This window comes from Podarcis melisellensis, assembly GCF_964234715.1.
Source record: "Podarcis melisellensis genome assembly, chromosome: 6".
Taxonomy (NCBI): domain Eukaryota; kingdom Metazoa; phylum Chordata; class Lepidosauria; order Squamata; family Lacertidae; genus Podarcis; species Podarcis melisellensis.
Window position 1 is genome coordinate 1,559,495 of NC_138538.1, and position 27,036 is coordinate 1,586,530.

Below are 27,036 nucleotides of genomic sequence, written 5' to 3' on the forward strand. Positions count from 1 at the left end.
GGAGCTTCTGTGCCAGCCTGGGGGCGGAAAGCACAGCTGAGCTCTGCTGCAGCCCCTGTTTGTTTCAGTGAGTCTTACATGGAAGCTCTTTCCCCTCCCACACTGCACCATGGTTAATTGACAGTGCAAATATTTTCAGTCTCTTCAGCTTCATAATACCTTAACAAGATCCCTTTAGCACATCTACGGCTGTTGACAATGCTCTGAGAACCAAGAGAGGGGCTTTGTTTTGTTTTGTTTTTTGCACACAGAGGCAACGTGCAACGTGTCTGAAGGCTGCCATCACACCAGCTCCCTCTCAGTCCAGTACGGCTCCACATTCTAGGCTGTTGCCAGGATGCTGTGTTTCCTTACAGTCACAAAAGTCTCTATTTGTGTACACACACACGCCTGCCTATGGTTTTTGAGTCTTGCAGTGTCATTATCCTCTTGGAATCTGGTAACTTCTTCGGAGAGAGAAGCACTCCTGAAGTCCACCCCAGGAGTGAAAACCGCAATCAGGGCCTTGAAATGCTTTTAAGGCGTTATCATCGAGGAAGATATTCCAGACAGGACCTTATCTGGAAGCCTGTCTGTTGTCAACTGCTTGAAGCATTCTTCGCTATAATAATTATTTTTGTGCTGTATGGTTCTGTGTGAACCTTGCTGAAATGTGCACTTTGCAGTTGTAATGATACTTTTATTGAAAACTGCGGCCTCATTATCAATATATGGCTGCAGCCACGTGCGCCTTGCAGCACTTTTATAGAACTGTGCCCTTGTTTGTGATCTTGCAAAAGAGTCAGCCTGCCAGGGTTCTGTGGCCAAGCCCAAGGAGCAGCCACACCGGAGGGCGGGACACTTGACAGCCTCAAATTCAGGTAGGACCACCATGACTTTGCTTGCGCCAAAGATCATCCTCGCCTGTAGGCGATGAGTGGCGACTTTGCCTGTTTTGCATTGTAAGTCATCCCGTACTTCCTTTGCGCCTGCGTCGCAGGGGGTTGGACTAGATGACCGTTGGGGTCCCTTCCAACTTCACAATTCTGTGATTCCTTCAGTACCTCACAAATGCATCTGTTGAGAGTGTTGATATTGTGCAAATGCATTTTAAAAGTAGCTGATTGTTTGAAACGGTGCAAAATGCAGTGGTTTGAGTGCCCACTGGGGAAGGATACCCCCAACATGCCACCCCACTGTGGAAAGAATTGCCCTGGCTTCCAGTTAGCTACTGGGCCAAGTTCAAGGTAGCAATGTTGGTGTACAAAGTCCTATACATCTTGGGACCAGGATACCTGGTCTCACACCCCTTGTGTACCCAATAGATCACTGTGCTCTGCAGATATCTTTTCAGGAGGTTCATTCCCCACAAAATAGGGACCAGGTCTTCAATGCTGTGGCACCTCCTGCCTTTGGAATGCCCTCCCCTTAAATATCAGGCAGACACGGCCACTGCTGTCTTTACAGCTAAATATAAAGAAGGCAGACGTTCTTGCTGGCCTGGCTTTGATTTCCAACACCTGGGGTGAAGTGCGGGCTGCAGCCAGCTTTTCCTTTAAGGGAGCATTCCATGCCCTTGTTAAAAGAGCTGCTCTCATCTCTGTGTCTACATGGTAAAGCCAGTGATCTGACCATTGCTTTTCAAGACAGACTCGTGCCTGTGGCACGGAGGGAGCCTCTGCCTGTTGTGGAGGTGGGGATGGGGGGTGGCTTGGGGGGACAGTCTCTGGCAAATGCAAAGCACCTTTGTGGGGGTCTCCTTCTGTTCTAGCAACTCAGCCGTGGATCCGGGAAGCACTTTGTCCGAAAGAGGCAGCCTGACCCTCTTTTTTTGGGGTGGGGGGACAATGACAGGCGGTGAGGAGCAGCTCTCCGGAGCCTCTTGCGAACACCTTGTTCCATCCTGGCAAACGCAGCAAACGGACAAAGCCGATTGGCATGGAGGGCACGAAGCCCAGCTCCTCTCCTCCCTTTCTGCTCCTCATCAGAAATCAAGCCAGGATCTGGAGAGGGTCTTCAGGCGGCTCCTGCGGCTTCACTCCACTCCCCTTCCTGAGCTTGTTAGCGAGGAAACTGTCCTCCCAGCTCCCTCCACCCTCTATCTTGCTGCGTTTTATCTTGGATCTGCTCTAAGAAGTCCACAACACCCTCCCTTTGCGAGGATCCGCAGCGCTTTGTGTGTTGCCGTGTTGGTTTTTCCGAGGGGGCTGTGTGTTTTCTTCCGAGCCGGCATCAGTATTCTGCCTGAGTGTGCACAGGCTTCCACTCGGCCTGCTGCCTTTCACCTCCCCTGCTGGGCAGATGTCCATTATAACGCAGTGCAAAAGGGGGTGGGAAGGAGGGGGAAACAACAACAACAAAGGCAGAACAACGCTGCCGGGTTGAGGCACGGTTTGACGGGACCTCCTGCAGCTGCCAGCATGCCAGCCACGGAATAGACTCATCTGCATTCCACCGCTCAGCCGCCAGAGTCAAGATCAATCTCATTAGGATGTTTTCGACACTCCCTGCATCCCAAAGTCTCTCCCCAGCCCAGTCCCGTCCGCTTGCCCAGGGGTGGACGGCTGGGAACTGGCATGAGCACAATCTCCACGGGGTAGAGCAGGGCAAGACTTCCAGCACCCTGGTTCAAATGGCAAAGCAGGGCAGCCGACTTCCTGGCGCCTGATCCGCAGTTGCAGAACATCCCTCTTATCTGCGGAGAACAGTGGTCGTTGGGGAGATAGTGCCTGCGTTGTGCTGCGCATTTTGCTCATGGGGCTGTGGATCTGCGTGGGGTTTGGTTTCGTTCTTTAATTGGGGGAAGGGGCAGAGCATGTGTTTGGAGTGCAGAAGGTCCCGGGTTCAATCCCAGGCAGCATCTCCAGGTAGGGCTGCAAAACACTGCCTGCCTAGCAACCCTCGAGATGTGCTGCCAGTCAGAGTAGAAGCCGCACAGAGCTAGGTGGAGCCCAGTGATCTGGGACAGGTAAAGGTAAAGGTAAAGGTACCCCTGCCCGTACGGGCCAGTCTTGACAGACTCTGGGGTTGTGCGCCCATCTCACTTAAGAGGCCAGGGGCCAGCGCTGTCCGGAGACACTTCCGGGTCACGTGGCCAGCATGACATCGCTGCTCTGGCGAGCCAGAGCCGCACACGGAAACGCCGTTTACCTTCCCGCTGGTAAGCGGTCCCTATTTATCTACTTGCACCCGGAGGTGCTTTCGAACTGCTAGGTTGGCAGGCGCTGGGACCGAGCAGCGGGAGCGCACCCCGCCGCAGGGATTCGAACCGCCGACCTTTCAATCGGCAAGTCCTAGGCGCTGAGGCTTTAACCCACAGCGCCACCTGTGTCCCTTTCTGGGACAGGTAGACCCTGCCGAAAGACCCAGGCTGAAGACAGAGATCAGGGCTCCATGGGGAATTATCAACTGCCTTTCTGTTAAGGGGAGGCCTATGGCAGCCCACTTAGCTGGCTCAGAACTCCTGTCTCCTCCGTCCCACCCTGGGACTTTTGAGGCTGGGAAAGTTAACTTTGTTGTTTGTGTCGCTGCCGCTGTCTGGGAGCTTCCTTTGCAAAACTGCAGGCTCTCAATTGCGATGCCTGGAGTGTCGCCCCAAGGCCTGTCAGCAGTCTGCGGAATGCTGAAAGTGGCCCCGCAGCGGGGCGGGGGGGGAGAGAGATCAAATGCGATCTGCTGCAGGCGCCTCGCTTTGTACGGCTCAAAGTGTGTGATGGCGCCTTCGGCCCCCTCGGATCCGGCTGAGAGCTGAGCCTGGTGCTTGGTGCTTTTGTTTTGAGTGTGCTTAGTTTGGTAATGATACCAAAACAGCAGGTACCAAAACATCAGGAGCACCCCTCTGGTTGTGCCCCTTTCCCCTGCGGCTGGCGCTGCTAACACAAAGCAAACCAAATGCGCAGCAGATTGGCCAGGCAAGGACAGAGAGCCGTGGCTCCGTCTCCCCCTTTCTCCCTCCCCACAGATGCTGCGAAAACAGCAGGATCTCGGGTTTGGCTAGGAGGGAACCTTTCTTAGGGAAGGTAGGCCAATTCTTGAGCCATGTCAACTCCCGGCATTTGGTACTGCCTCAGCATTTCCTAGGCTGTTGGTGTCTGTGCTTTAAAAAGAAAGTGCAAAATTCCCTTTTGCTGTTGTCTTTCATGGGAAAAGGGGATTATCTTCAGTTTTTTGGCATGGACCAAAGTCACGTTGGCAATGCACCCTTGCATCTCTCCACATAAAGGCAAGAACTCCCGGGACTGGTATTCTTTGCAAATAGCCTTGCCTGGGGTTCTGAATTTCTCTCCCCACACTCCTTTAGAGCAGAAGGTTCTGGTTTGATAGAGAGACTGTGTGTGTGTGTGCGCGCATGTGTTACAATGTGGTCGCTTGCCACTGTACGCTTTGCTCAAACAGGTTGTGCATTGGTGTCTCTCCAGCTCACCTCCATCTTGCTCCGTCGGAGTAATGGAGCCACTGAGCTGGGCTGCCCACCAGATAACAGGTTTATCGCCTCTCCTGTTCCTGCTGTCAGCTCTTCTCTCCCCTCCACCAATCTCCTTGGTGCATGAAAAATTGACACCCCCTCAAGTTGAAATCTGTTGCCGAAGGAGGAACATTTATTAGTGGCTTAGAAAACCTGTTCACCCGGCAGGCTCTCCTTTTGCTTGTCGCCCTGCGCTGCCCAGGTGCAGAGTGTGGGATCCCCGGGCACGAGAGAGGGGCTCCTCTGTCACTTGGTATCCCCCATGCCTGTTGCAGAGCCCTTCCTGCGAAAGGCCGAGACACCAGTTTATTGAAAGCCCCTTGCAAAGAGGTGCCTGTCGCTCCTATTCTATGAGCAATTGATCGCGGCTTCTCTCAGGCCCCCGGGCTAAGGCAGAGCTGTGGAAACTCATGTTAATCTGTCTTGACAGCAATGAGGAGATGATCCCTCTTCTCCGTACATTGCATTTTCCTCTCTGAAAAATAACAGATTCTGACACCCCTCTCCTCCGGCAAGCCAATAGAGGCAAATTTTATGGCCCCCCTTGCCTCATCAATCTTAATCGGCGGGATTAAAGCAAAGGTGGCGTGGAGAGGTTGGAATTGCATTTGCTCTGAAATGCCTGCAAGGCGAGGCCGGCTCTGAGCGCAGGAGGGAGCAGCCGCACCTGCCTTGGCAAGAGGATTGGCGCTTGGGCTCCCTCGGTGCAAAAGTGGACAGCTCTGCTTCTCTCTTACAGTGAAGACAGACACAAGGTGTTCAGAGCAGTGAGCCTTCAGTCTTCCTTTTTAGGGTCTAGCAAACCAATCTGCAGCCTTGGAACAGTAGCCCACTGGGCCCTTGTCATGCAAAACCTGGAACACTTGTTATGTTGACTCTGTTCGGTGCCTGCTAAACACAGCCTGGTGCCTCTAGACCACGGCTGCCTGTCATTGCCAACAGCAGTGCTGTCTGGGGATGTGAGCTGGCACCTCAGTAGGGCACTAGGTTGGCAGAGGCCGCTTCTGGTGCCATATAAGCATAGAATCATAGAGTTGGAAGAGACCCCAAGGGCCATCGAGTCCAACCCCCTGCCAAGCAGGAAACACCATCAGAGCACTCCTGACATATGGTTGTCAAGCCTCTGCTAGCCGTAGCTGCTGGCCCCACCGCTTGCACCTGAACCCAAGGAAGCAAAGTGTTGTTGGAAGATTCAGGGCAGATTAAAGAAAGGACTTCTTCACACAGCACATGGTTAACCTGTGGAACTCAGAACTGCAGGAGGCAGTGATGGCTAGCAGCCCACCTGGCTTTAAAAGAGGATTAGGCAAATTCATGGAGGAGGAGAGGCGGCTATCGGGACTGTGCTCTGCTTTCAGCGTCAGAGGCAGCAATGCCTCTGAATACCACTTGCAGGAGACCACAGGAGGGCAGGGGACTCGTGTGCTCGAATCCTGCTTGCTTGTTTCCCACAAGGGGCATCTGGTTGGCCACTGGGAGAGCAGGATGTCAGCCTGATCCAGCAGGGCTCTTCTTCCATTTCTAAATTCCCATTTCGCTGAAGGATGCCTTCGCCTTGGGCACTTCAGGATCAGGCCTGTGAAGGTGCAGGATGGAGATTTGGAGTGGAACTGTTGGTGCCAAAGAAGGACAGAACTTTTTTTTATGTGCGCAACTACAGCAGCAAGAATACTCATCGCGAAGTATTGGAAGACACAAGATCTACCCACCCGGGAAGAATGGCAGATGAAGTTGATGGACTATATGGAACTGGTGGAAATGACTGGCAGAATCCGAGACCAGGGAGAAGAATCGGTGGAAGAAGACTGAAAAAAGTTTAAAGACTATTTACAGAAATACTGTAAAATCAGTGAATGTTAGAAAAATGTTGGAATGAAGGTATATGGCTTTAGTAGAAATGTTATAAGGAACTAAGTACAAATAGATTATTAATGTATTAACGGGAAAAAATAAGGTTAGAACATGTTAAGATAAATTACAGGACAGAAAACAGAGGAAGATGGAAAGGAATTGCTGAAACAGTTAATTGAAGTGGAATACAAAAAGGGAGGTGTGAGGAGGTCGTTGAAACAAGTGAATGAAAGATAAGATATTGAAACTATTGGATGTGTTTTAAATTGTTTTTGTTTTGTTTTGTTAATTCAATGTTTTAGTGTTAGTGTTATGTAGTGTCTTTGTTTTTGTATTGTATTGTTTTGTTTAATTCTTTTTCTTTCTTTTGTAGTCTCTAAACTGTTAATAAATATTTTTTTTAAAAAAAATGGAACTGTTGGTCTTGGTGCCAGCAAGAGCCCAGCGGAGGCATCAGAATAGTCATAATAATAGTAGTTTCCTTTGGGGGCTTCTGCTCTCCCTCTTTTCCCAAGACTTGTGCTGCCTTGAACTTGACCCGTCAGCAAAATCTGAGAGGCTGCAAAGCAGGCAAGAGAAAGCTCATTATTTTGGGCAGCCTTTGTGCCTAACTCCGTGTTTGGCACAATGGCCTTTCTGTGAATAGATGCAAGCCTAGTTGCAGAATCCACTGCAGCTAAATCAGGCTCAAGAGCCGTTTGTTCCTGTCATGTCCCAATTGCCATCCCTTCAATGGGAGCTTGTTCAGGAGAAGGGGCAAGCCTCTCTCGAGTTGCTTCTCTTCATACTGCACTGCAGGGTGTTGGACTAGATGACACCTGGAGGTCCCTTTCAACTCTATGATTCCGTCACACTCAGCTACGCAAGAAGCCACCGACTCCTCTGCCCCTTGGTGAAGGGATGGGGGGGCAGCCTTAGCTACCCAACCTGAGTGTGTGCATCTCTTTCTCTGCCCCCAGAGCACATCTGCTCCATCTTGGCCTCCCTCCTGAGGAATCTGAGGGGACAGCAGAGAACTCGGCTGCTCAACAAGTTCACGGAGAACGACAGCGAGAAGGTGAGAGAGACGGGGGGCAGTGTTGGGGAGCTAGGAACAGGAGGGGGGTTCAGAGTGGTGGGGGTGGGAGAAATCTCAGTGATACTGTCCAAATGGTACCTAGGATGGTGAGAACCAGTGTGGTGTAATGGTTAGAGTGTTGGACTAGCAGGACTTGGGAGACCTGGGTTCAAGTCCCCCACTCAGCCATAAAAAGCTCACCAGGTGAGCGGGCAAACACTGCCTCTCAGGCTGGGATTAAACGTGGGGACCCCCTTGCATGCCACCTTTAATTCAATCAGTTATCTTTTTTCCTGCCCCCACAAGTTCTAGTAGTGAACATTTGGCACAATGTTCCACCTGTCATGGATGCTTGAGTTGTGATTCCTGCATTGCAGGGGGGTTGGACTAGATGACCCCCGAGGGTCTCTTCCAGCTGCTCAATTCTGTGATTCCATGACAGTCCTCCAAAGAAGTTCCCTTGCGCAGGACCCACAGTGCTGTTGCCCCTTTCCTATTTAACCCGTGGTGCAACACTGCTGCCCTTAACAGCACACCCCCAAATTCTGCCAACCCCTCCGCTGGCTTCATGCGCATGACGTCATTTTGCGCATCTGCGCATGCACCAGCGGCGAAACCCGGAAGTAACCCTATCTGGTACTTCCGGATCTCCGCAGGACGTAATCTGAAAACGTAACATGAAGCGGATGTAACATGAGGTATGGCTGTAGTGGCATAGGCTTCCTTCAGGGACCCTTCTTGAGACCCCCAGCCCCCTTGAGTGCAGCCTTGCCCTGGCTGCATGGATAGGGTGGGCCGGAGTCCTTAACCCCCGGTTTTTCCGGGGAAACCTGCAGTTTCAACCACCAGCATTTCAAGCTAAGGAAATGGTTAGTGCTCTCAGTGCTCCTGAAAATTGATATTGGCTCTGAGGACCTGTATCTTCTTTGGAAATCAATTAGAGGAGCGGAGAGGGAACCAGGGGTGTCCCGCTGGAGGGGAGGGCCGGTGCAAGCCTGGACTTCTGGTGGGACTTGCAAAGTGGGTCCCCAGGGGCTGCTGTTGGTTTTGTTCTGCAAAGAGCAGCCGCTAAGGCATCCTGAGAGCTTCAGACGTCTGCCGTTGGAATAAAATCTGCCGTCTCCGCACGCACCCACCCTGAAATATATGTGGGAGAGCAGGTCTGGCAACGGCTGCTGGCCAAGATAGCTGTCAACGAGGGGCAGAGGCAGGGAGGTTGCTCCCGTGCCCTCCTTGTGGGTTTCCTGGCAGCACCTGCCTGGGAGCCTAGTGCAGATTTCTCCCCTTTTGGCCTTGGAAATCTTGCTTCTCGGGAGACGCGGATGCAGCTGCTTTGGCAAGATGGAGAACAGTGTAAAGGGATCCCCTAGGTCAGGCCAGCTTGGAGGAGCAGTGATCAAGCAGGCTGGAAGGGAATTGGGTGCTGAGGTAAGCAGAATCAATGCGATTTCAGAGCATCTGGGGCTGTTGGGTGCCGTGCAGTCTGTGAGCAGGGAATCAGCAGGACCTTGCAGGCTGTTTGCTTTCCGGTGTCCCATTCAGTACGGATGTGGCACCCTGGCTTTAGAAGCCAAACTTGTTCAATGCAGAGGCACCTCGCTGTCCGTGGACCCTTTGTCTTGCTAGGGTACCTGAAGGAGCATCTCCACCCCCATCGTTCTGCCCGGACGCTAAGGTCCAGCTCCGAGGGCCTTCTGGCGGTTCCCTCACTGCGAGAAGCCAAGTTACAGGGAACCAGGCAGAGGGCCTTCTCGGTGGTGGCACCCGCCCTGTGGAATGCCCTCCCATCAGATGTCAAAGAGATAAACAACTACCTGACATTTAGAAGACATTTGAAGGCAGCCCTCTTTAGGGAAGCTTTTAATGTGTGACATTTTAATGTGTTTTTAATCTTTGTTGGAAGCCGCCCAGAGTGGCTGGGGAAACCAAGCCAGATGGGCGGGATACAAATAATAAATTATTATTACAGTGGTACCTCGGGTTACATACGCTTCAGGTTACATATGCTTCAGGTTACAGACTCTGCTAACCCAGAAATAGTGGTTCAGGTTAAGAACTTTGCTTCAGGATAAGAACAGAAATTGGGCTTCGGCAGCGCAGCCCTGAAGTGGTGCTTCAGGTTACGAACAGTTTCAGGTTATTAACGGACCTCCGGAACGAATTAAGCACTTAACTTGAGGTACCACTGTATTATTATTATTATTATTATTATTATTATTATTATTATTATTATTGGGGTGGGGTGGCTGTGTGATGAGTTCAAACCTTTTCCACTCTTCTTCTCCCCCCCCACCCCCCTGCAGGTTGACAGACTGATGGAGTTATATTTCAAGTACCTGGATGCAATGCAAGCAGCCGATAAGAAGATTGAAGGAGAAAAGCATGTAGGTGTCATCACCCCCACCCCACCCCCTCCTGTCAATTCATTATGAGGTGGTGCCTGCAAGTTCCCTGAAATGCTAAAGTTCCCATATGAACCAACCCAGACCCTGCAGCCGTTATCCAAGGGCCTTCTTTGTGTGCCCCCTCTGTGAGAGATCCAGAGGACGAGAACAGGGCCTTTTCTGCATTGGCTCCCCCTTTGTGGAACGCTCTCCCAGGGAGGCTTGCTGGGCGCCATCATTACATTATCTTTGGGCACTAGCTTAAACTTTGCTCTGCACCCAGGCCTTCAGCCTTTAACTATCAGTGCCCTTTTAGAAGTGGGTGGGATGTTTTTAATGTAAACCCCCTCCCCCCAGTAAAATGCATATGTCAGGTTTTCCTTTTACCTCTTTGTGCTTTTAGTGCATTGAGTTGCTTCGGGCAAGGTAAAGTGACTAACACAATCAATTAATATTATTAATAATAAATAATAGTATTAATAATTTTTCGGTTCTTAAAGAGGCAGCTGTGGTTTGCTCAAGGGCTTGCTTGCTTCCTGCCCCACTGCCTGCGAGCTCACCAAAAGCATCCTCCAGACACGAAGGCCTGCTGCCCAGCTTAAGCGAGAGGGCATGTGCGTGTTGTTCCCCATTCAATTAAGCACTGGAGAATAATTTGCAAAAAACCTGCAATTATAGGGTGGTTTATAAATTCAATTAATAATACAGTAGACCCTCGGGTTACGTTACTCTCGAATGCAGCAAACCTGGAAGTATTTTTCCGGGTTTCGCCGCTGCGCATGCACAGACGTGGCGCCTCTGGGTACGAATTTTTCGGGGGGCGCATAGACCCCCAGAATGAATTAAATTTGTATCCAGAGGGTCCACTGTAGTATTATTATTAATAATTATTAATAATAAAAACAATACCTACCACGAGTTTGGTTTTTAAAAAATATTTTATCTAAGTCTATCAAATCCATTCAAAAATAATAGCAAAAAAGCAGCACAGTGTATCCAAGAGTGGCTTTATATTTGGTTGGTAGAGTACTTAGAGAAGCCAGATTTCTCATTCTCCCGTGGAGAAGGCAGCCGTCCCTGTGCACTGAAGCCCTGAAACGCGGCAGAGAGTCAGAGAGGGAGCAGGTGTCCCCCCCAGGTAGGACATGGCAAGAACCCCAAGGAATGCTGCCGCTCAGAAAATCTCAATGTGTCAGGTTGTGGTGAAAAAGTCTCCCCTCTTCCCCAGTCCATTTCATGTTTTATTTGAGAAAAAGGTGGCAAGCCACCACAGCTTTTTAACTCCCTCAGAGATGAGGTGCAATTATAGAGCCTCAGCGGTGATCTCTGCAGAAAGGGAGGCAAAGGCAGGTGATGACTTAATGCATTTCTTCTTAGTTCTGCGAGGAAATTATGCTCAGCAGGTTTATTCAATAAAAGCGCTCTCGCCGGATACTTTGCGCCATAACGACTTACAAATTAGATGCTAATTGTGCCACTGTTAAGTCATTCCATCCTTGAAAGGGAGAATCGGCTTCCGTGGGCTTTGATAGCCTAAATGAGGTTTTGGAATTAACCTGGAATTTGAGTGGGGCAGCAAATGGTTTGAATTGCACAGAAGTGCCTTGCGAGAGGGTGATCATGAAAGGGGTTAATGCAGAGCGTGAGGAACAGCAGCGTTGGCCGGAGGCTCCGCAGCCCAGCTGAACTTCCTCAGCTGCTCAGACCTTCCTCACCTGGGCTCTGAGCTGAAGCCCCTTACCGTATTTTTCGCCCTATAGGACGCACTTTTTCCCCTCCAAAAATGAAGGGGAAATGTGTGTGCATCCTATGGGGCGAATGCAGGCTTTCGCTGAAGCCTGGAGAGCGAGAGGGGTCGGTGCGCACCAACCCCTCTTGCTCTCCAGGCTTCAGGAAGCTATCCACAAGCCGTGGGAGAGCTGCGCGACTTCGCGCAGCTCTCCCACTTCTTGCGGAGAGCTGCCTTCACCCAGAAGCCTAGGGTGCGCTGAGCTCAGCACGCCCCAGGCTTCGGGCTTCGCGCAGCTCTCTGCAAGCCGTGGGAGATCTGTGAGAATTTGCGCAGCTCTCCCACGGCTTGCGGATAGCAGCCTGTTCTGGGGTCGGGGGAAGCTCGGGCTTCCCCCACCCCAGCCCCGCGCCTGGGGGGGGGGAGAATATATTTTTTTTCTTTATTTCCCCCCAAAAAAACAACAACAACAAGGTGTGCCCTATGGACCGGTGCGCCCTATGGGGCGAAAAATACAGTACATCCGTTGCCGACTGAGAGCACAGCTGCTCATCCTAAAAGCCCCATGACGTCTTATCCCAAACAGAGTGAAAGAACTTGCAAGGCCTGCACCTGTTTTATATGGGACGACTCAGCTCACAGGGAACGCTTTGCTAGATTGGCCACGGGCCTGATCCTGCAGGCTCTCCTTATGTTCTTCTGCAAATGTGACCAGCAACAAGCAACGTTGTCCCTCCCGTTAGCCAACACCGAGTCATCCTGCAGGGGTTCTACATTTGTGTGCCTTTTGCATTGCTTATCATTTTGCCCTGCAAGTGTCGGGTCTCACATCTGGTGCCAAACTTGCAGCTCTCCCTCACACTTCAGCCTCTAAAGGAAGTTTTTCTTGAGGCTGCAACTGTTACAGAAATGCCCCTTCAGTGCCAACTCTGGAAGCTGGAGAGAGAAATCAGGCCTTCAGTCCAGAGTTTTCTCCTCCCTTGGTTTGAGCTCCCCTTTATGGGGCTGGGGGGGGGTGTGTGCCGGCCTTCAAGGATCAGTCCTCCTCCCTCCCCGCCTGGCATAGATTTGGGCTGGCCCCCTTGGCCTCTTCCCCTCTGCCAGCAGCCCCAGCTGGTGGAAGCAGGAAGATCTTGCCTCTGCCAGCCTCCTTCATCAGCCTTTGCTCAGCTTCGCCGCAGTTGCTCCTCACGCCCCAGCTGGCCTGACGGGCTGTCCCAACCTGTCTGTCACCCTGACAGCTGATTTTAATTGGGAAGCGGGAAGAGATAATCTAGCCTGACACTCGTGCTTACCTTGCACGGAGCAGCCGGAGCGGTCTGCACTGCTGTGCCCCCTGGGCATGAAAAGGTGTGCCAACAGGGCATGTGCCACCTAGCCATGTCCTGCAGAAGTTGCTCCTCCAGGAGGCAGTGGCAGCCACCAACTTGAGCTTTAAAAGGGGACAAGACAAATTCATGGAGGAGACTATTGACAGTTGGAGGCAGCAGTGCTTATGAATATCAGTTGCTGGGAACTGCAAAAGACGGGAAGGCTCTTGTGCTAGTATCCTGCTTATGAGTTTCCCACAGACACTTGGTGGGCCACTGGGGGAACAAGATGCCGGACTAGCAGAGTAGCCTTCTGGGTACGTTTCCGAGCACAATTCAAAGTGTTGGTGCTGACCTTGAAAGCCCTAAACGGTCCAGTATACCTGAAGGAGCGTCTCCACCCCCATCGTTCTGCCCGGACACAGAGGTCCAGCGCCAGGGGCCTTCTGGCAGTTCCCTCACTGCGAGAAGCGAGGTTACAGGGAAGCAGGCAGAGGGCCTTCCTGGTGGTGGCACCCACCCTGTGGAATGCCCTCCCACCAGATGTCAAAGAGAAAAACAACTACCAGACTTTTATAAGACATCTGAAGGCAGCCCTCTTTAGGGAAGCTTTTAATGTTTAATAGGTTGTTGTATTTTAGTGTTCTGTTGGAAGCTGCCCAGAGTGGCTGGGGAAACCCAGCCAGATGGGCGGGGAATAAATAATAATAATAATTATTATTATTCCTGGACCCCCTGGCAGAGGACTAGGAGGAAGATCCTTCCTAAGCCCCAATAAAGCAGCCAGCCACTTCCTGTCCCCTTGCACACCCACGGAGTACCCAAGGGAAATGGCGTTGATGCCCGATTTTCCAGCACCCAGAATCCTGCCACCCATTGTGGCAGGCCGGGGTGGCTGTGAGGAGAGGAGCAGGGGCAGAATCTCTGCTGGGATCAGGAAGCCTCCCTGCTTGAATCTGCAACAGGCCCCGCTGGGCTCTGACAATCGTCATTTTGCCATTCCCCGACTGTCAGTCCAGCCTCATTACTGTGAGGGGAGCTTGCTTCAGTTTCACAGGAGCCCATCTTATTGCTGTCGTCTCCCATCAGCATGGGGCATTTCGCGGCAGATAAGGAATGGCACCTGAGCATTCATTTGGAGGTTAGCATCTTGACGGCTGCAGAGGGTTTGGGGTGGGGGAGAGAGAGAAAAAGATTAACAACAGTTTGAGGAGGGAGGAATGGTGGCTGTGAACAGGGCTTTCAAAAATGGCATGGTGGTGTCGCAGCCATCCACGCACCAGCTCCCTGCACACTGGCAAGCAGCTTTGGCTAAGTTTCCCGGAGCTCGCCGCGTTTTTTGTCTTGCTGCCAGCCCCGCAGGGAGAGGTTCCCGCCTTGCGCGAGAGAAGAGCCGTCCCGGTTTCCGCCTGCGCAATCAGCGGATCCGGCCTCCAAATCACTTCGTTATCCTGGATTGCAGGTGTCGTGCGCCTTGCGCCTCAGATGTCAGCTTGAGCTGCCACGGCTGATGGCTTCGAAAACACTTGCCATTCGCATTTCTAAAAAATGAAAATCAAGAGCTGTCAAGGCGGAAGGGCAGAAATTAGGAGCTGGAGAGGCAAGGGGGGAGAGCCTCCTGCCATGGCTTGTAGATTGCTGGTGACATTCCTGCTAATCCTGAGCCAGGATTTTAAGGGTCTCTGAGGCTCCAGCGCATTCCCCGAGAGGCAGCCGCCACAAGCCAGGTCAGTGCCTGGTCACAAGAGGGCAGGTCCTTGTTGTAGCAAAGGGTCTGGGTCATAGAATCATAGAACTGTCAAGGTGCAAGGGGAAGGAAGGTCTGGGGCTGGGCAGCTGGCTGGGGGGGGGGCGGAGGAGCTTGCCGCTGCCGCACAGCCTTGCCTTTCCCCTATTTTTGCCTGCAACACACACACACACACACACACAGGAGGGGGGTCCCTCCTTGCCAAGTCTTGCAGGTACAGCGGGTGCCCGCTCTAATGAGGAGACATTGCTCGGGCGGACTGCCACGCACCTGCTGGGCCGCCATATAATAAATCACAGAAGCAGCAGGGAGCTCGCGGGTTGGCAAAACAAAATTCCAGCGTGAGGATAGCAAAAGGTCACGTGTGGCATGCATTACTGCTGGCGCAGGGCCAGTAAGAAGCAGGGGGTGGGCTGGCAGGCTTGCGCCGGGCAGTGGGGGGCCCACAGGGACATGTTTTGCCCGGGAACAAATGGCTCTTTCACCGGGCGAGGGATTTCTGCGGACTTTGCAGTCGGAGCTGCTCCTGGTGCTTCTCTTTGGCGTGCGATGCTTTGGTTGAGACTCTTGAATTGTGGGGTGCTGGACTAGGGGACCCTAGGTAAAGGTAAAGGGACCCCTGACCATTAGGTCCAGTCGTGGCCGACTCTGGGGCTGCGGCGCTCATCTCTCTTTATTGGCCGAGGGAGCAAGCGTACAGCTTCCGGGTCATGTGGCCAGCAGGACTAAGCCGCTTCTGGCGAACCAGAGCAGCGCACGGAAACGCCGTTTACCTTTCCGCCGGAGCGGCACCTATTGATCTTCTTGTGCTGGTGTGCTTTCGAACTGCTAGGTTGACAGGAGCAGGGACCGAGCAACGGGAGCTCACCCCATCGCGGGGATTCGAACCGCCGACCTTCTGATTGGCAAGTCCTAGGCTCTGTGGTTTAACCCACAGCACCACCTGCGTCCCAGGGGACCTTTCGAACTCTGTGATTCTGTGATTCCAGGACATGGTCCGCCGGGGAGAGATCATTGATGATGACATGGAGGATGAGTTCTACCTCCGCCGCCTGGACGCCGGCCTCTTTGTCCTGCAGCTCATCTGCTACATCATGGCGGAGATCTGCAATGCCAGCATTCCCCAGGTGAGGGCAGCACGGCTGCCACATTACCCCCCCCCCCCACCCCCAGTGTTCATGGTCTGGGGGCCCCCACTGGACTGTGTCTTTGCTTCTGTCCCTCCCTACCAGGGAGGACCCAGAACTCAGCGCATCTGTGTCAGGGGGTGCTTGGTGCACACATTTTATGTTGCAACCCCTTTTTTGAGTTTTCCCTTGGCTAGGGGGTAAGGCAGTAGCCCTATACGGCCTAGGACCCTTGTAGCTACAGGACCGCCTCTCCTGGTATGTCCCATGGAGGACCTTACGGTCTTCAGACAAAAACACCTTGGAGATCCTGGACCACAGGGAGGTTAGGCTGGCCTCAACCAGAGCCAGGGCTTTTTTGGCTGTGGCCCCAATCTGGTGGAACGCTCTGTCACAAGAGACTAGGGCCCTGCGGGACTTGACATCTGTCCACAGGGCCTGCAAGACAGAGCTGTTCCACCAGGCCTTTGGCCAGGGCACAGTCTGACCGCCTCCTTTGGTGATCCACACAGAACTCTAGCCCAATGGTTGCCATTAATTTGACTCTGAATTGATTTTAGAATGAATTGATTTTAGAATGCTGTGTTACTTTTATTGTTGTTAGCCGCTCTGAGGGAGAGCGGAATATATATAAAAATCTTTATTATTATTATTATTATTATTATTATTATTATTATTATTAATTAAGGTGGCAGCCTTTCTAGAAGGTGGATGTCCCTGTTTCCCTTCCCCTCCTTGGGCTAACACACCTGAGTGGGGCGAGGGAAGGATTCGGCAAGGTTTTCCTTTGCCACATGGGCTGCTTCCACATGCAGAATCATGGAATTGGAAGGCCTTCAAAGGGTCATTGATTCCAATGCCCTGATCCCAAGGCCACAGATGCAGGGCTGCTCATTCATGCTCGCACAGATTAAGGCACTTTCCTTTCTGGCCATTTTGGGGCCGTGTGAGTGTGCTGGGTCAGGATCCCGGCACAGTTCAAGCAAGCTGCCTCCCTGGGGAAAACAAACACCCAACTCTCCTGTGGGTTTTTTGTTCTCTGTTTCCATTACAATTACTGCAGCTTTCTCTCTCTCTCTCTCTCTCTCTCTCTCTCTCTCTCTCTCTCTCTCTCTCTCTCTCTCTCTCTCTCTCTCTTTCTCTCCCGCCCTCACCTGTTTTTCATTCCCTGGCCAGATTCGTCAGCGAGTCCATCAGATCCTGAACATGAGGGGAAGCTCCATCAAAATCGTTCGGCACATCATCAAAGGTGAGTCCTTGAGCCCTGGAGGGGGGGGGCGGCTTCCTCTGAGGTCCCACTCTGGCTCCTCTTTGGCCAGCAGCCCCAGCAGAAAGCAGGGAGCCAGCCTCACAGCCTCAGGCACGTGGAGCCAGGCAAGAGACCGCCTCTCTGCCTGTTCATCCGGCCGCCGCGACCCCTTTTGGCAGACCCTGCCTTCCAGCCCCATTGTGCTGCCTGCGAGATTGTCGAAAGTAAGTGTTTGGTGCAAAGCCGTCGCCAGCAGCAAGGTCTGGGCTGGCCTCTGTGGCTCCTGGCCTGTGGGCTTCTGCACATAGCTGTCAACGTTTCCCTTTTTTTTAAAGGGAAATTCCCATATTCCGAATAGGATTCCTCGCAAGAAAAGGGAAAGGTTCACAGCTATGCTTCTGCACTGAAGAGGAGCGGTGGCATTTAGGAGACCCCTAAATTTAGATGCAAGATGCGTTGATGGTAGGCAAGGCTTGGGGAGAGAAGCAGTGTGGTGTAGTGGTCAGAGGGTCAGACTATTAATGCAATAAATAACTAAAAACAAAATAAAATTGCTGCTGAGCTCCTCTTCCACCACCTCTACCCCCCAGCCCTAGATCTCCCACTGCTGGGTCCTGAGTCTCCCTGAGAAATTCACAGTTCACCTTCTGACCTGAACTGGCACACGTGTGGTTACAACAGCACTCAGGCAGTCTGACCCACCCTAGGAGGGTCTGGGGCAAGCGGGGCTTCCTCAAGTCCTCCATCAGGCTCCAGGTAGCCACCCCCTCCCCCTGCGTAGGGGGGGGGGCAGACCTGGATTCCTGCCTTTCTCCTTCGGTGTGGGATTCTTCTCACCTTGAGCCTCGCACAGCTGGAGTCGTAAGCCATTCTTGCTGCAGGAAGAAGACAGGTTCTTTCTTGAGGGAGGGGGTTTCTCTGGGGCTTGGAGCCAGATGGTGGTGGGGAGTGGCAGGAGCACCCAAGCAGCAGCAGAAGCCGCTCCCGCCCCCGCCCCCCCCCCCGCCAGCGGAGGCTCAGCTAATTCAGCATCTTCTGCCTCCTTCCCTTTTCCCGCTTTGCATGCAGGGCTCTGGTCCCCTTCTCTCTCCTGCTTTTTTGCATGCTAATTGGAAGCCTGTTTCTTAGTTTGATTTTTATGGCCTACATATTTTCCCTGTTTCTCTGGCAGCCTGACAGCTGATGGGTCCCTGGGGAGGGCCAAGAATTGCTTCGGATGCAAAGGGAGAGAGAAATTGGGCTCTCCATTTATTTTAAGTGGGGATGGAGGCAAGCAGGGAGGGGCAACAGCCTCATTAAGGCTCCTCTCTGATGGCTGACCAGGCTGGGCTTTGGGGAGAAATTTTGGAGGTGGGGGTGCAGCTGCCTTGGTGTGGGAACCAACAGCGTCTAGGAGAGACAAACCACCCGGGGTGCCCCACTGAGGCAGGGGGCTTTGGGGTGTGAGAGGTCCAATAACTGTTGAAGCAAGTGTTGGTGATGGGTTTAGCTCCTTCTCCCTCTCTCTGAGTGCCATGTATGGGGTCATGTTTCTTGGGATTTGTTAAAGCTATATTGATGGGAGTGGTGGATAGATAACATCATTGTTAGCATTAGCATTTCTATACCATTTTATATCAAAGCAGTCTATAACACATTAAAACAATCTAGAACGAAACATTACTGAATAAAGCACACACTCAGAGCAGGAATGAACAGGAAACTAAAATGCTATTTTAAAAATTTCAAATTAAAACATTGCAAAACAGGTCAGCTACAAAATGCACATTTGATTCAGCAAAGTTAATAAAAAAAAAGTAGACGTTTTAAAAGAATGAGAAATAGAGAGCCGGATGAAATGGCCCTTGCCATCTCTTTGGGTTGTTTGGTTGGCTGCTGTGAGAAGAGGATGCTGGACTAGATGGGCCCAGGGCCTGATCCAGGAGGCTTTTCTCATGTTCTCGTATATTTTTCTCCAAGTGGCCTCTGCTTATTTGCTTGAGCTTGAATGCATTGAATTGCTCCTTGCCTGCAGGTACTTCCTGCCTCTTCTGTGTCTCGTTCACTCCCTGGGACACATAGTCATTTGAACAGCGCAGATTAATCAGTTTAGCTGTGTGTGGATCCTACCCTTAGATCAAAGTGGGGGAGCAGATTTCCTTTTGGGTGCCTCGGGGTGGGCATCCGCTCACTTCTCAGGAGGAAGGGGAACATGGGAGGGGCACATCCCACCCGGCAGAGCAATGAGTAGCCCTCCCATTTCCACCCCCACCCTGACTTCCCTAGGCATCGGAAGCCCACAGGCCTTCCCATCTTCTCCAGAAGAATACTTGACTTGCTGCTGCTGCCGCTGCTGAATTTGCCACCCCAAAAGAGTGGCCTCCTGGCGGTTGGTTGAGAAGAGTGTTGGCTCGCTTGTCGGCTTCTTCCAGTTTAGCCTCCTTAGGTGGCTAATGGCATCTCGACAGCCCAGCGCTGAAGATGCAGGGGAGAGCAGTGACCTTGAGGTGCCTTCGCAAGTGATGCGGAGAAGCCATTTCTCTCCCTAATGGGGCTGCTAGGTGGTGCCTCGTTGTGCTCAGGACTCGTGGACATGGTCCGTGGGGCGTGTAAGGCCAGAATCGGCTCTCCAGGAGTTGAGTGATGGGCCTGCAGTTTGACACGTCTTGCCAGGTGCGCTCTCGGTCGCCGATGCTTTTGTTTGGCACAGAGCAGCACTGGGCGAAGGCTTTTCTCTGGCCAGACGGGAAGGGGGATGAGACTCACACCTTAGGAAATGGTGGCTGTAGCATGTCTTCTGAGCTTGTCTGAGGTCCAAGCAGAGTAAGAGAAATGCCAGAATCGGCTCATGCAAAAAGAACATCTCTTGTACCAGTTATGTGCAAAATGCTTTGAAATTCTTACTTATCCATGCAGCAGCCCTGTGTGGTAGGATAAGGCAGACAGAGAGGGAGAAAGAATTGCAAAGGAGCAGAGTTAAGCCCAGACTTCTTCTGACCAAGCCCCTGCCCCACTTCCCATTGGCATCCCACAACCTGCATCAGCATGAAAAAAATACACAATTACAAACATTACCAAAAGCGGAAACGATAAATAAAACATAAAAAAGTATGCAACCAGACTGAACACTTTCCACATATAGCATAATAAAATCTAAAGTAAAGATACAACAAATTAATACTGATAGCAGCAGCAACAACCTGAAACAAAAATCCCCAGAGAAGACCCCTTCTGAAGAGTCTGTTCGGCAGCTTCAGCTTTTGCAGCTGGAGTCAGTCCCAGTCCCACTTCTCCTGCCAGATGGAAAAGGCCTGCAAGGTCTCCCAGGACTCCCAGCCAAGAACGGCCTTTTGCGGCTGGTGTCTTGCTGACCTTTTGGACTCCAGCCCTGCTGGCTGGGACTGACTGGAGTGCTGGTTCGAAACATCTGCAGGGGGTCAAGCTGAGGGAGGCTGTGGTGGAACAAGACCAGAGACGAGAAGGCGATGTTTGGAGAAGCAGGGATGAGCAAACCTAGATTGGGGGACTGGTTTGTAGAATCAATACACCACTTACTAGCAAGGTGTTTTGCGGCTCTTGCCCCTTTTGTGCTTACAGTGCCCCAGTTACTTGGGGGGGGGGGAGAGATGTGCAAATGGCCCAGGGATTTAAGCCTAGCTTTGAGGCCATCGCTCTGCCCCCCTCCACCCTGCAAATGTTGCAAGAGCTGCTGAGCAGGCAGGTCTCCCCTCTCTTTCACCTAAGCCCAGAGGGTTCGCTGCTGTGACTTCTCCCGCTCAGGTCCCCTCCTCCCCGCAGTCTCTGGAAGTGAGGAGCAGAGCCTGCCCTGCCTGTTGGAGCAAGTTGAGCCACGGAGGGCCCAGCCCCCATTGCAGCAGCTGCTCCCAGGCTGGAGCTTCATGCATATTCAAGGCCCTCCTCCCAGGAGCCCTGGCAGAGGTGGCGGCAGAGCAGCGTTGTTTGTGTGTGCTGCTTGAGGTGAGGGGGGAGCAGCGTCCCCATGCATCAGGGGGCTCACAGACCCCCCCTGCCCTGTATTAACGGGAGCCCTTTGCCCTGCAAGCTGTTACGGCTCTGTTTTGGAGACCGGGTGGCACCCTGCACAGGAACGGAGAAAGCTGCTCCTTTCCCCTCTGAGGCACCTCTGGAATTACTGGGAGAATTGCAGGTTTTCCACAGGTATCTGGGTGGCGCTGTGAGTACAGGATGCTGGACTAGATGGACCACTGGCCTGATCCAGCAGAATCTGCTTGAGTTCTTATGTGGTCACAGGATGGGCCAGTTTGCCATGCCCTGCTCAGCTCCTGGCTGCCCCCCTCTGCTTCCCCTCAGCTGCCCTCCGTCCCATAATTAATATCCCACCCCATGACTAGCCCCCAACATGGCACCAAGTATATCTCCTAATAGGGCCACTTACCTCCTAATTGAAGCTCAGAAGGCAAAGCTTCTCCCTTTCTGTTCCCATCTTACCTGGCTTTCAGTTGCTGGGGGGTGGGGTTGCCCCAGATGTGGAGCTACAGCCGCGGCTTCTTCTCCTGAGAGCCACCTCTTGTCTTCCTGCAGAGTATGCGGAGAACATCGGAGACGGGAAGAACCCCGAATTCCGGGAGAGCGAGCAGAAGCGGATTGTGGAGCTGCTGGAGAATTTCTGAGGGTCCCCCACTCAGCGGCTGCAGCACCGCCCCTTTCAGGACCCCGTGACCTTGTGCTGCAACTCTGGAGCCACAGAAAGGACTTGCTGGAGGAAATAAGCCTCTGGGCGGCTTTTTGAGATATTAAAGGATATTTTGTTTTGGTTTTTTCCTTACGTTTCCAGACTGATTCTCTGCTGTGGGAGCACAGGATGAGGCCCACCTCCTTGAAGTGGAATGGATTGCTTTGGGCAACTTTATTGTCCCACTTTATTTCCAGGTTTGGGGCAGGCTAAAAGTTGAGGGGTTCTTGATGCAATTTGATGGTCCTTTGCATAATCCATTAGATCTTGTGATGGTGGCTGCTCTGCATTCCCATCTTCCTTACCCCAGTATGGAGCCCAGGATGCCTTCGGGTTGACTGATTCCATTTTTATGCTCTCCTTTCTCCCATGGGAGCTCAGAGCTGTGAACAGAGCCAGTGTGGTGTAGTCGTTAGAGCATTGGACTAGGGCCTGGGATCTCTCTTGACCAGGGTTCAAAACTCTACTCATGATGTTCACTGGGGGTGACCGTGGGGTCCAGCCACTACCTCTCACCTTAACTTACCTCCCGGGGTGGTTGTGGGGATTAAGTGGGGAGGAAGAGAGCCACGTGTTATGCCACTCTGAGGCCCTGGTGGGGGCGGGAGGGGCAGCGGAATATAAACGCAACAAATAAATAAACGATGCATTCCTAAAATCAAAACTGCACAAACCAAAACCAGCTGCTAAACCATCAGTAAACAAAATTTATTCATTTCATAAAATTTATTCACGGCTTGATTCTGGAAAAAATCTCCAAGTGGTTTACAAAAGAGAAAACAGTAAAATCAAAAATGTACAACCCTACTTAAAAGCTTACAAAATATGAAATACTAAAACATATAAAAATTACCTTAACTTTCTTAGCATTTGGGTAGGCTTGTCTGAACGAGAATGTTTTTAGCAGGTGCCAAATGAGCGCTTATTTCAATAGGCAGGGAGTTCCAAAGTGCAGGCGCTGCCACACTAATAGATCCAGTTTGTACAGAAGGTGAATACATGTTGTGTGGCCTCTGTAGCAGCACCAGTTCTGCTGGTTGGAGTGGCCGGTTGAGCACAGAAAGAGCTTTTAAGCTCTCTGCCCTCCTGGTGTGGGTAAGGGCTGCCCTGGGCTGCTCTCCCGGAAGTTGGATAGCCCTGGCAAGGTCCAGCGAAAGCATCACCCAGCCACCATGCGGAGTGAACCTTGCCTACCCCCCTCCCCAGAAAACAGAGAGCATTAAAGCTCTTTGTGTGCTGGATAATCCCGGCCAGACCTGGCAACAAGAGCTTTCAAGACCTCCTTGGTATGTGGACTCCTGAAGTATGGAGGTTTCTCTCTCCACACATCCACTGGCCACGGGGGAAGCTCCAAGGGTTTTGGCATACACACTTTTCATGCATATGCTGAACTCTTTGGAACAGAGTCCCACATAAGATGTGTCTGTCACTCCTTTGGTAATAGCTGCTTAAACTAGGATGTTCCTTGTGGTCACTTCTGACTCTTATGATTCAAACCTCCTTGAGGACCAGAGCCAAACCAACATTTTCTCCTGCTGCAGTTGGTTTTTCTGGAGTCGCTTTCCACCCCCCCAAGGCTCGTACCATCCCCATAGAGCAGCGGTTCTCAACCTATGGGTCCCTATATGAGTTGGACTACAACTCCCATCATCCCTGAGCTCTGGCCTTGCTAGCTAGGGGTGATGGAAGTTGTAGTTCAACAACATCTGGGGACCCCCAGGTTGAGAAAGGCTGCCATAGAGAGTTCTCTTTTCCACTCAGAGCTTTGACCTTCCTGTCCAGCCTGAGCTGCTGATCCTGCCCTGTTTCCTCCAAGGTGGCGAAAAAGCCCTGTTCCTGATGCGGGGGCTCCCCCCCCCCCGGGTGTGAGGTCCTCCTGTGCCTTTCCCTTCAAGGTGCCCCTATGGGGCAGAAGGGATTTGCCGCAGCTGCCTCCTGGGTCTGCCTCCGCTCTCGGTGCTGTCCCCGTCCATCGGCACAAAGCCACACAGCTTCTCCCGTGGACCTGGGCTGGGCCTCATTTGGAGAGATTTACATGCTGGCAGCATTTGTTCCTTATCTGCAAAAAAACGCCTTGTCAGGGAAGCTTAGAGGTGCCTGTTGGCATCGCAGGCTGGGAGGCTGTTATTTTGGTCACCAGCCTGGGATCTGCAGAGCCCACTGGCTGGAGAAAAGCAGTGGAAGCATTTCCAAGGAGGCTCTCAGGGCCTTTGCCTCTCTCCTTCCGCATTCTGTACAAATAACCTCCCTCCATTCTTTGGAGCGCTGGAGGGAGTCCATACGAGAGACCCCCGTGGCCTCCCCATGCAGCGCTGTTTACTGGCAGCTGCAAGCTGCTCCAAAAGAACCTGGGACCACGTTGAATGAGGCCACAGGCAACTCATTTCCTTCCAAAACCACGAGAAAACCAGATGGTGGGGAGGTGTGGACCCGTATTGTGCATTTTTGCGTAGGTTGCGTCTTGCCCACTCGGAGATGTTGCAGACATGTCAAGCAACAGCGTCCAGAAAAGCAAAATACTGATTAATATGGAAGGAGTACCTGTGCATATGAGAGAGAGAGAGAGAGAGAGAGAGAGAGAGAGAGAGAGAGAGAGAGAGAGAGAGAGAGAGAGAGAACTGTACAGAACAATTGCATCTTAAATGCATTAAGCTCACTTGATTTCAACCATTAGCAGCAGGAATGCTTGAAATTCCACCAGCTAAATGCAAGCAAGGCAGAGCTTTTAATGCGCTTTTTCTGCCAGGAAAACCTGGCGCAAAAGGGGTTTTTGAGCTCTCTGGTCCGGGAGGGGGGGGGCAAGTCTCTCTTGTGCCACTGTCTCTGGCACACTAGGGATGCTCACGTGAGGGCGGTTTGAACATATGCGCCATCTGCAACATAAACCACTGTGTAAGATGTGGCCATACTGTATTGACTTGCATTTTTTCCAACTTCTCTCCAAGCCAAGGGGTATTTGGAGATCAAATAGTTGAAAATGCCCTAATGCACACATAGAAATTGGATTTGGCATTCCCCAACCTGGGGCCCTCGAGATGCTTTGGACTACAACTACCATCAGCGCCAGCCAGTAGGACCTTGCTAGCTGGGTTGCAGCTCCAGCAGCCTAGCTCGTTCTTTTGGGATGCTGATGAGAACACTTAACTGGCCAGCTAAGGCCATTGTCCTACAAAGAGACTTTCCTGACCAGCTCAGCAACAGAACCCTCTATTGGATTCTAACCCTCAGTGGGTACAGGACCCAAGAACTGGAAGGGACTCAGGGCATCAAGACTGACCAAAAAAAAAACAACAGAAAAAACCACCCACATGCATGTGTTGCTTACTGCTCTCTTGAGCTGCAGGTAAAGGAATCGTGCAGGAGGAGTTTCGGATTTGATATCCTGCTTTATCGCTACCCGAAGGAGTCTCAAAGCGGCTAACAATTTCCTTTCCCTTCCTCCCCCACAACAAACACTCTGTGAGGTGAGTGGGGCTGAGAGACTTCAGAGAAGTGTGACTGGCCCAAGGTCACCCAGCAGCTGCATGTGGAGGAGCGGGGAAGCGAACCCGGTTCACCAGATTACGAGTCCACAGCTCTTAACCACTACACCACACTGGCTCTCAGTGTGGTGGGAATCGTGCAGCTGCTTGTGGAAGTTGGTGAGACAGACGTGTCGGTTTCTGGGCCCCTGGGATATTCCTGGCAGGTTTTCAGAGGAAAGGGCTGCCCCACAGCCCAGCTCTAGGGAATGGGACCTCCTTGACACAGTTGCTTTCATTAAGGATCATGGAATTGTAGAGTTGGAAGGGACCCTGGGGGTCATCTAGTCCAACCCCCTGCCGTGCAGGAATCACAGTTCAGGTGACCTGACCATCTAACCTGTTAAAGAAACTCCAATGAGTCCTGGAATCGCAGAGTCGGAAGGGGCTCCAAGGGCCATCTAGTCCAACCCCCTGCAATGGAAAGGATGAGTCAAGAACCTGCTCTGACCCTTGGAGTTCACACGCCAGATCTTTGGACACGGAGTGCTTTGCACCGACCTTTCAAGATGAAAGTGCTTCCCTTCGCATTGAAGGAGGCTCTAAAGAACAGCGGGAGCTCCCCCCCCCCCAAAAAAAAGCCTGCAAAGATAATTCTTGCTTGTTGTCTTCCTCCTCGCCCCCTCTCTGCGTTTCTTCTCCCAAATGAAAGAAATGTTTGAGGGGATTATAAAAAAAACCCTGAAATGCCATAGCTTATCGGAGTACAAAGCAATCTTGGTATCTCGTCCCTGTGATGGATGCTGAACGAGGCTCCATATGTTGCACACAATTCCTGTTATCTGGGCCAGGACTGGCTGTCACTAACCAACGCTGCTAAATTTCTGCAATCCCGATGCCTTCCAAACTTATTTATTGCTATTTTGTTTATATATCGCATTTATAACCCACCTTTTCCTCTCTCAGGAGCTCAAGGGGGCATTCAGGGTTTCGCCTCCTCATTGAATCCGCACAACGACCCTGAAAGGTAGGTTAGGCTGGGAGGCAGTGAGCAGAGCAAGGTTACATCCTGGGAGCTTTATGGCCAATGAGGGGGGATTTGAACCCTGGCCCCCCAGGTCCTAGTCCCACACTCTAACCACTAGGCCACCCTGGAGGGGAGGAGCAGGGGACAAGCGGTTGACTACAAGCCCTGGAAACAGGCGAGACCGGTCAGGTCACAGAGTCCAGGCTACGAGCAAATCTATCCCTGCTCCAGCATAGATTTAGCATCTGTTCGCTGAATGATTTATGTTCTCCCACCACTTCATCACAGTTCAAAAATTTGAAAAGAAATAGGAATATATGCAGAGCATCTGCTGGATCAGGTCCATGGGGGCCTATCCAGTCCAGCATCCTGTTCTCACAGGGGCCAACATTATACCCACAAGCAAGACCCGGGTGCAAGAGCCACACTCTCCCCTCCTGGGATTGGATGCTAAATATTGCAGAACTGCAGGGTTGGGAGGAATCCCAAAGGTCATTTAGACCAACCCCCCCGTGTTGCAGGAATCGCAGCTAAAGCACCCCCCCACAGACCCAACCTCTCTTTAAAGACCTCCAAGGAAGGCACCCTGCTCCCCCTGAAACTGGTAAGCCTGTTCCAGCTTCACTCTGCACTGGTCATGTTCAGCTCCTCCTCCTTTCCTTCTAGAACAATTTGGCATTATTTCAGCAATTGCCCCGTGTTGGGTGCTGTTATGGGGGAAAGAGGTCCTTTCCTCCAAGCTGGCGTGCGCAGTCTTCCTCCTTCCCATTTTATCCTCAACAACAACCCTGCGAGGTAGGTTAGGCAGAGAGGGAGTGCCTTCCAGTGCTTTCCAAACTTATTTATTGCTATTTTGTTCATGTATTGCATTTATAGGCCAACCTTTACTCTCCAAGGAACTCAAGGTGGCATACAGGGTTTTACCGCCTCATTGAATCCGCACGACAACCCTGAGAG

The 27,036-nt window shown here is 52.0% G+C and overlaps 1 protein-coding gene across 1 annotated transcript in view; it reads left to right on the forward strand.

Annotated features, from left to right (window-relative positions):
* Nucleotides 1–21,680, forward strand: part of CTNNBL1 (catenin beta like 1) — a 91,939-nt gene extending 70,259 nt beyond the window's left edge. Inside the window, exons 12-16 of the mRNA XM_081916934.1 lie at nucleotides 7,255–7,352; nucleotides 9,656–9,736; nucleotides 15,512–15,649; nucleotides 16,826–16,898; nucleotides 21,441–21,680. Of these exons, the coding sequence (XP_081773060.1) occupies nucleotides 7,255–7,352; nucleotides 9,656–9,736; nucleotides 15,512–15,649; nucleotides 16,826–16,898; nucleotides 21,441–21,529 (479 nt within the window). The 3' untranslated portion in view covers nucleotides 21,530–21,680. The remainder of the gene's footprint in view (nucleotides 1–7,254; nucleotides 7,353–9,655; nucleotides 9,737–15,511; nucleotides 15,650–16,825; nucleotides 16,899–21,440) is intronic.
* Nucleotides 21,681–27,036: the final 5,356 nt, after the last annotated feature.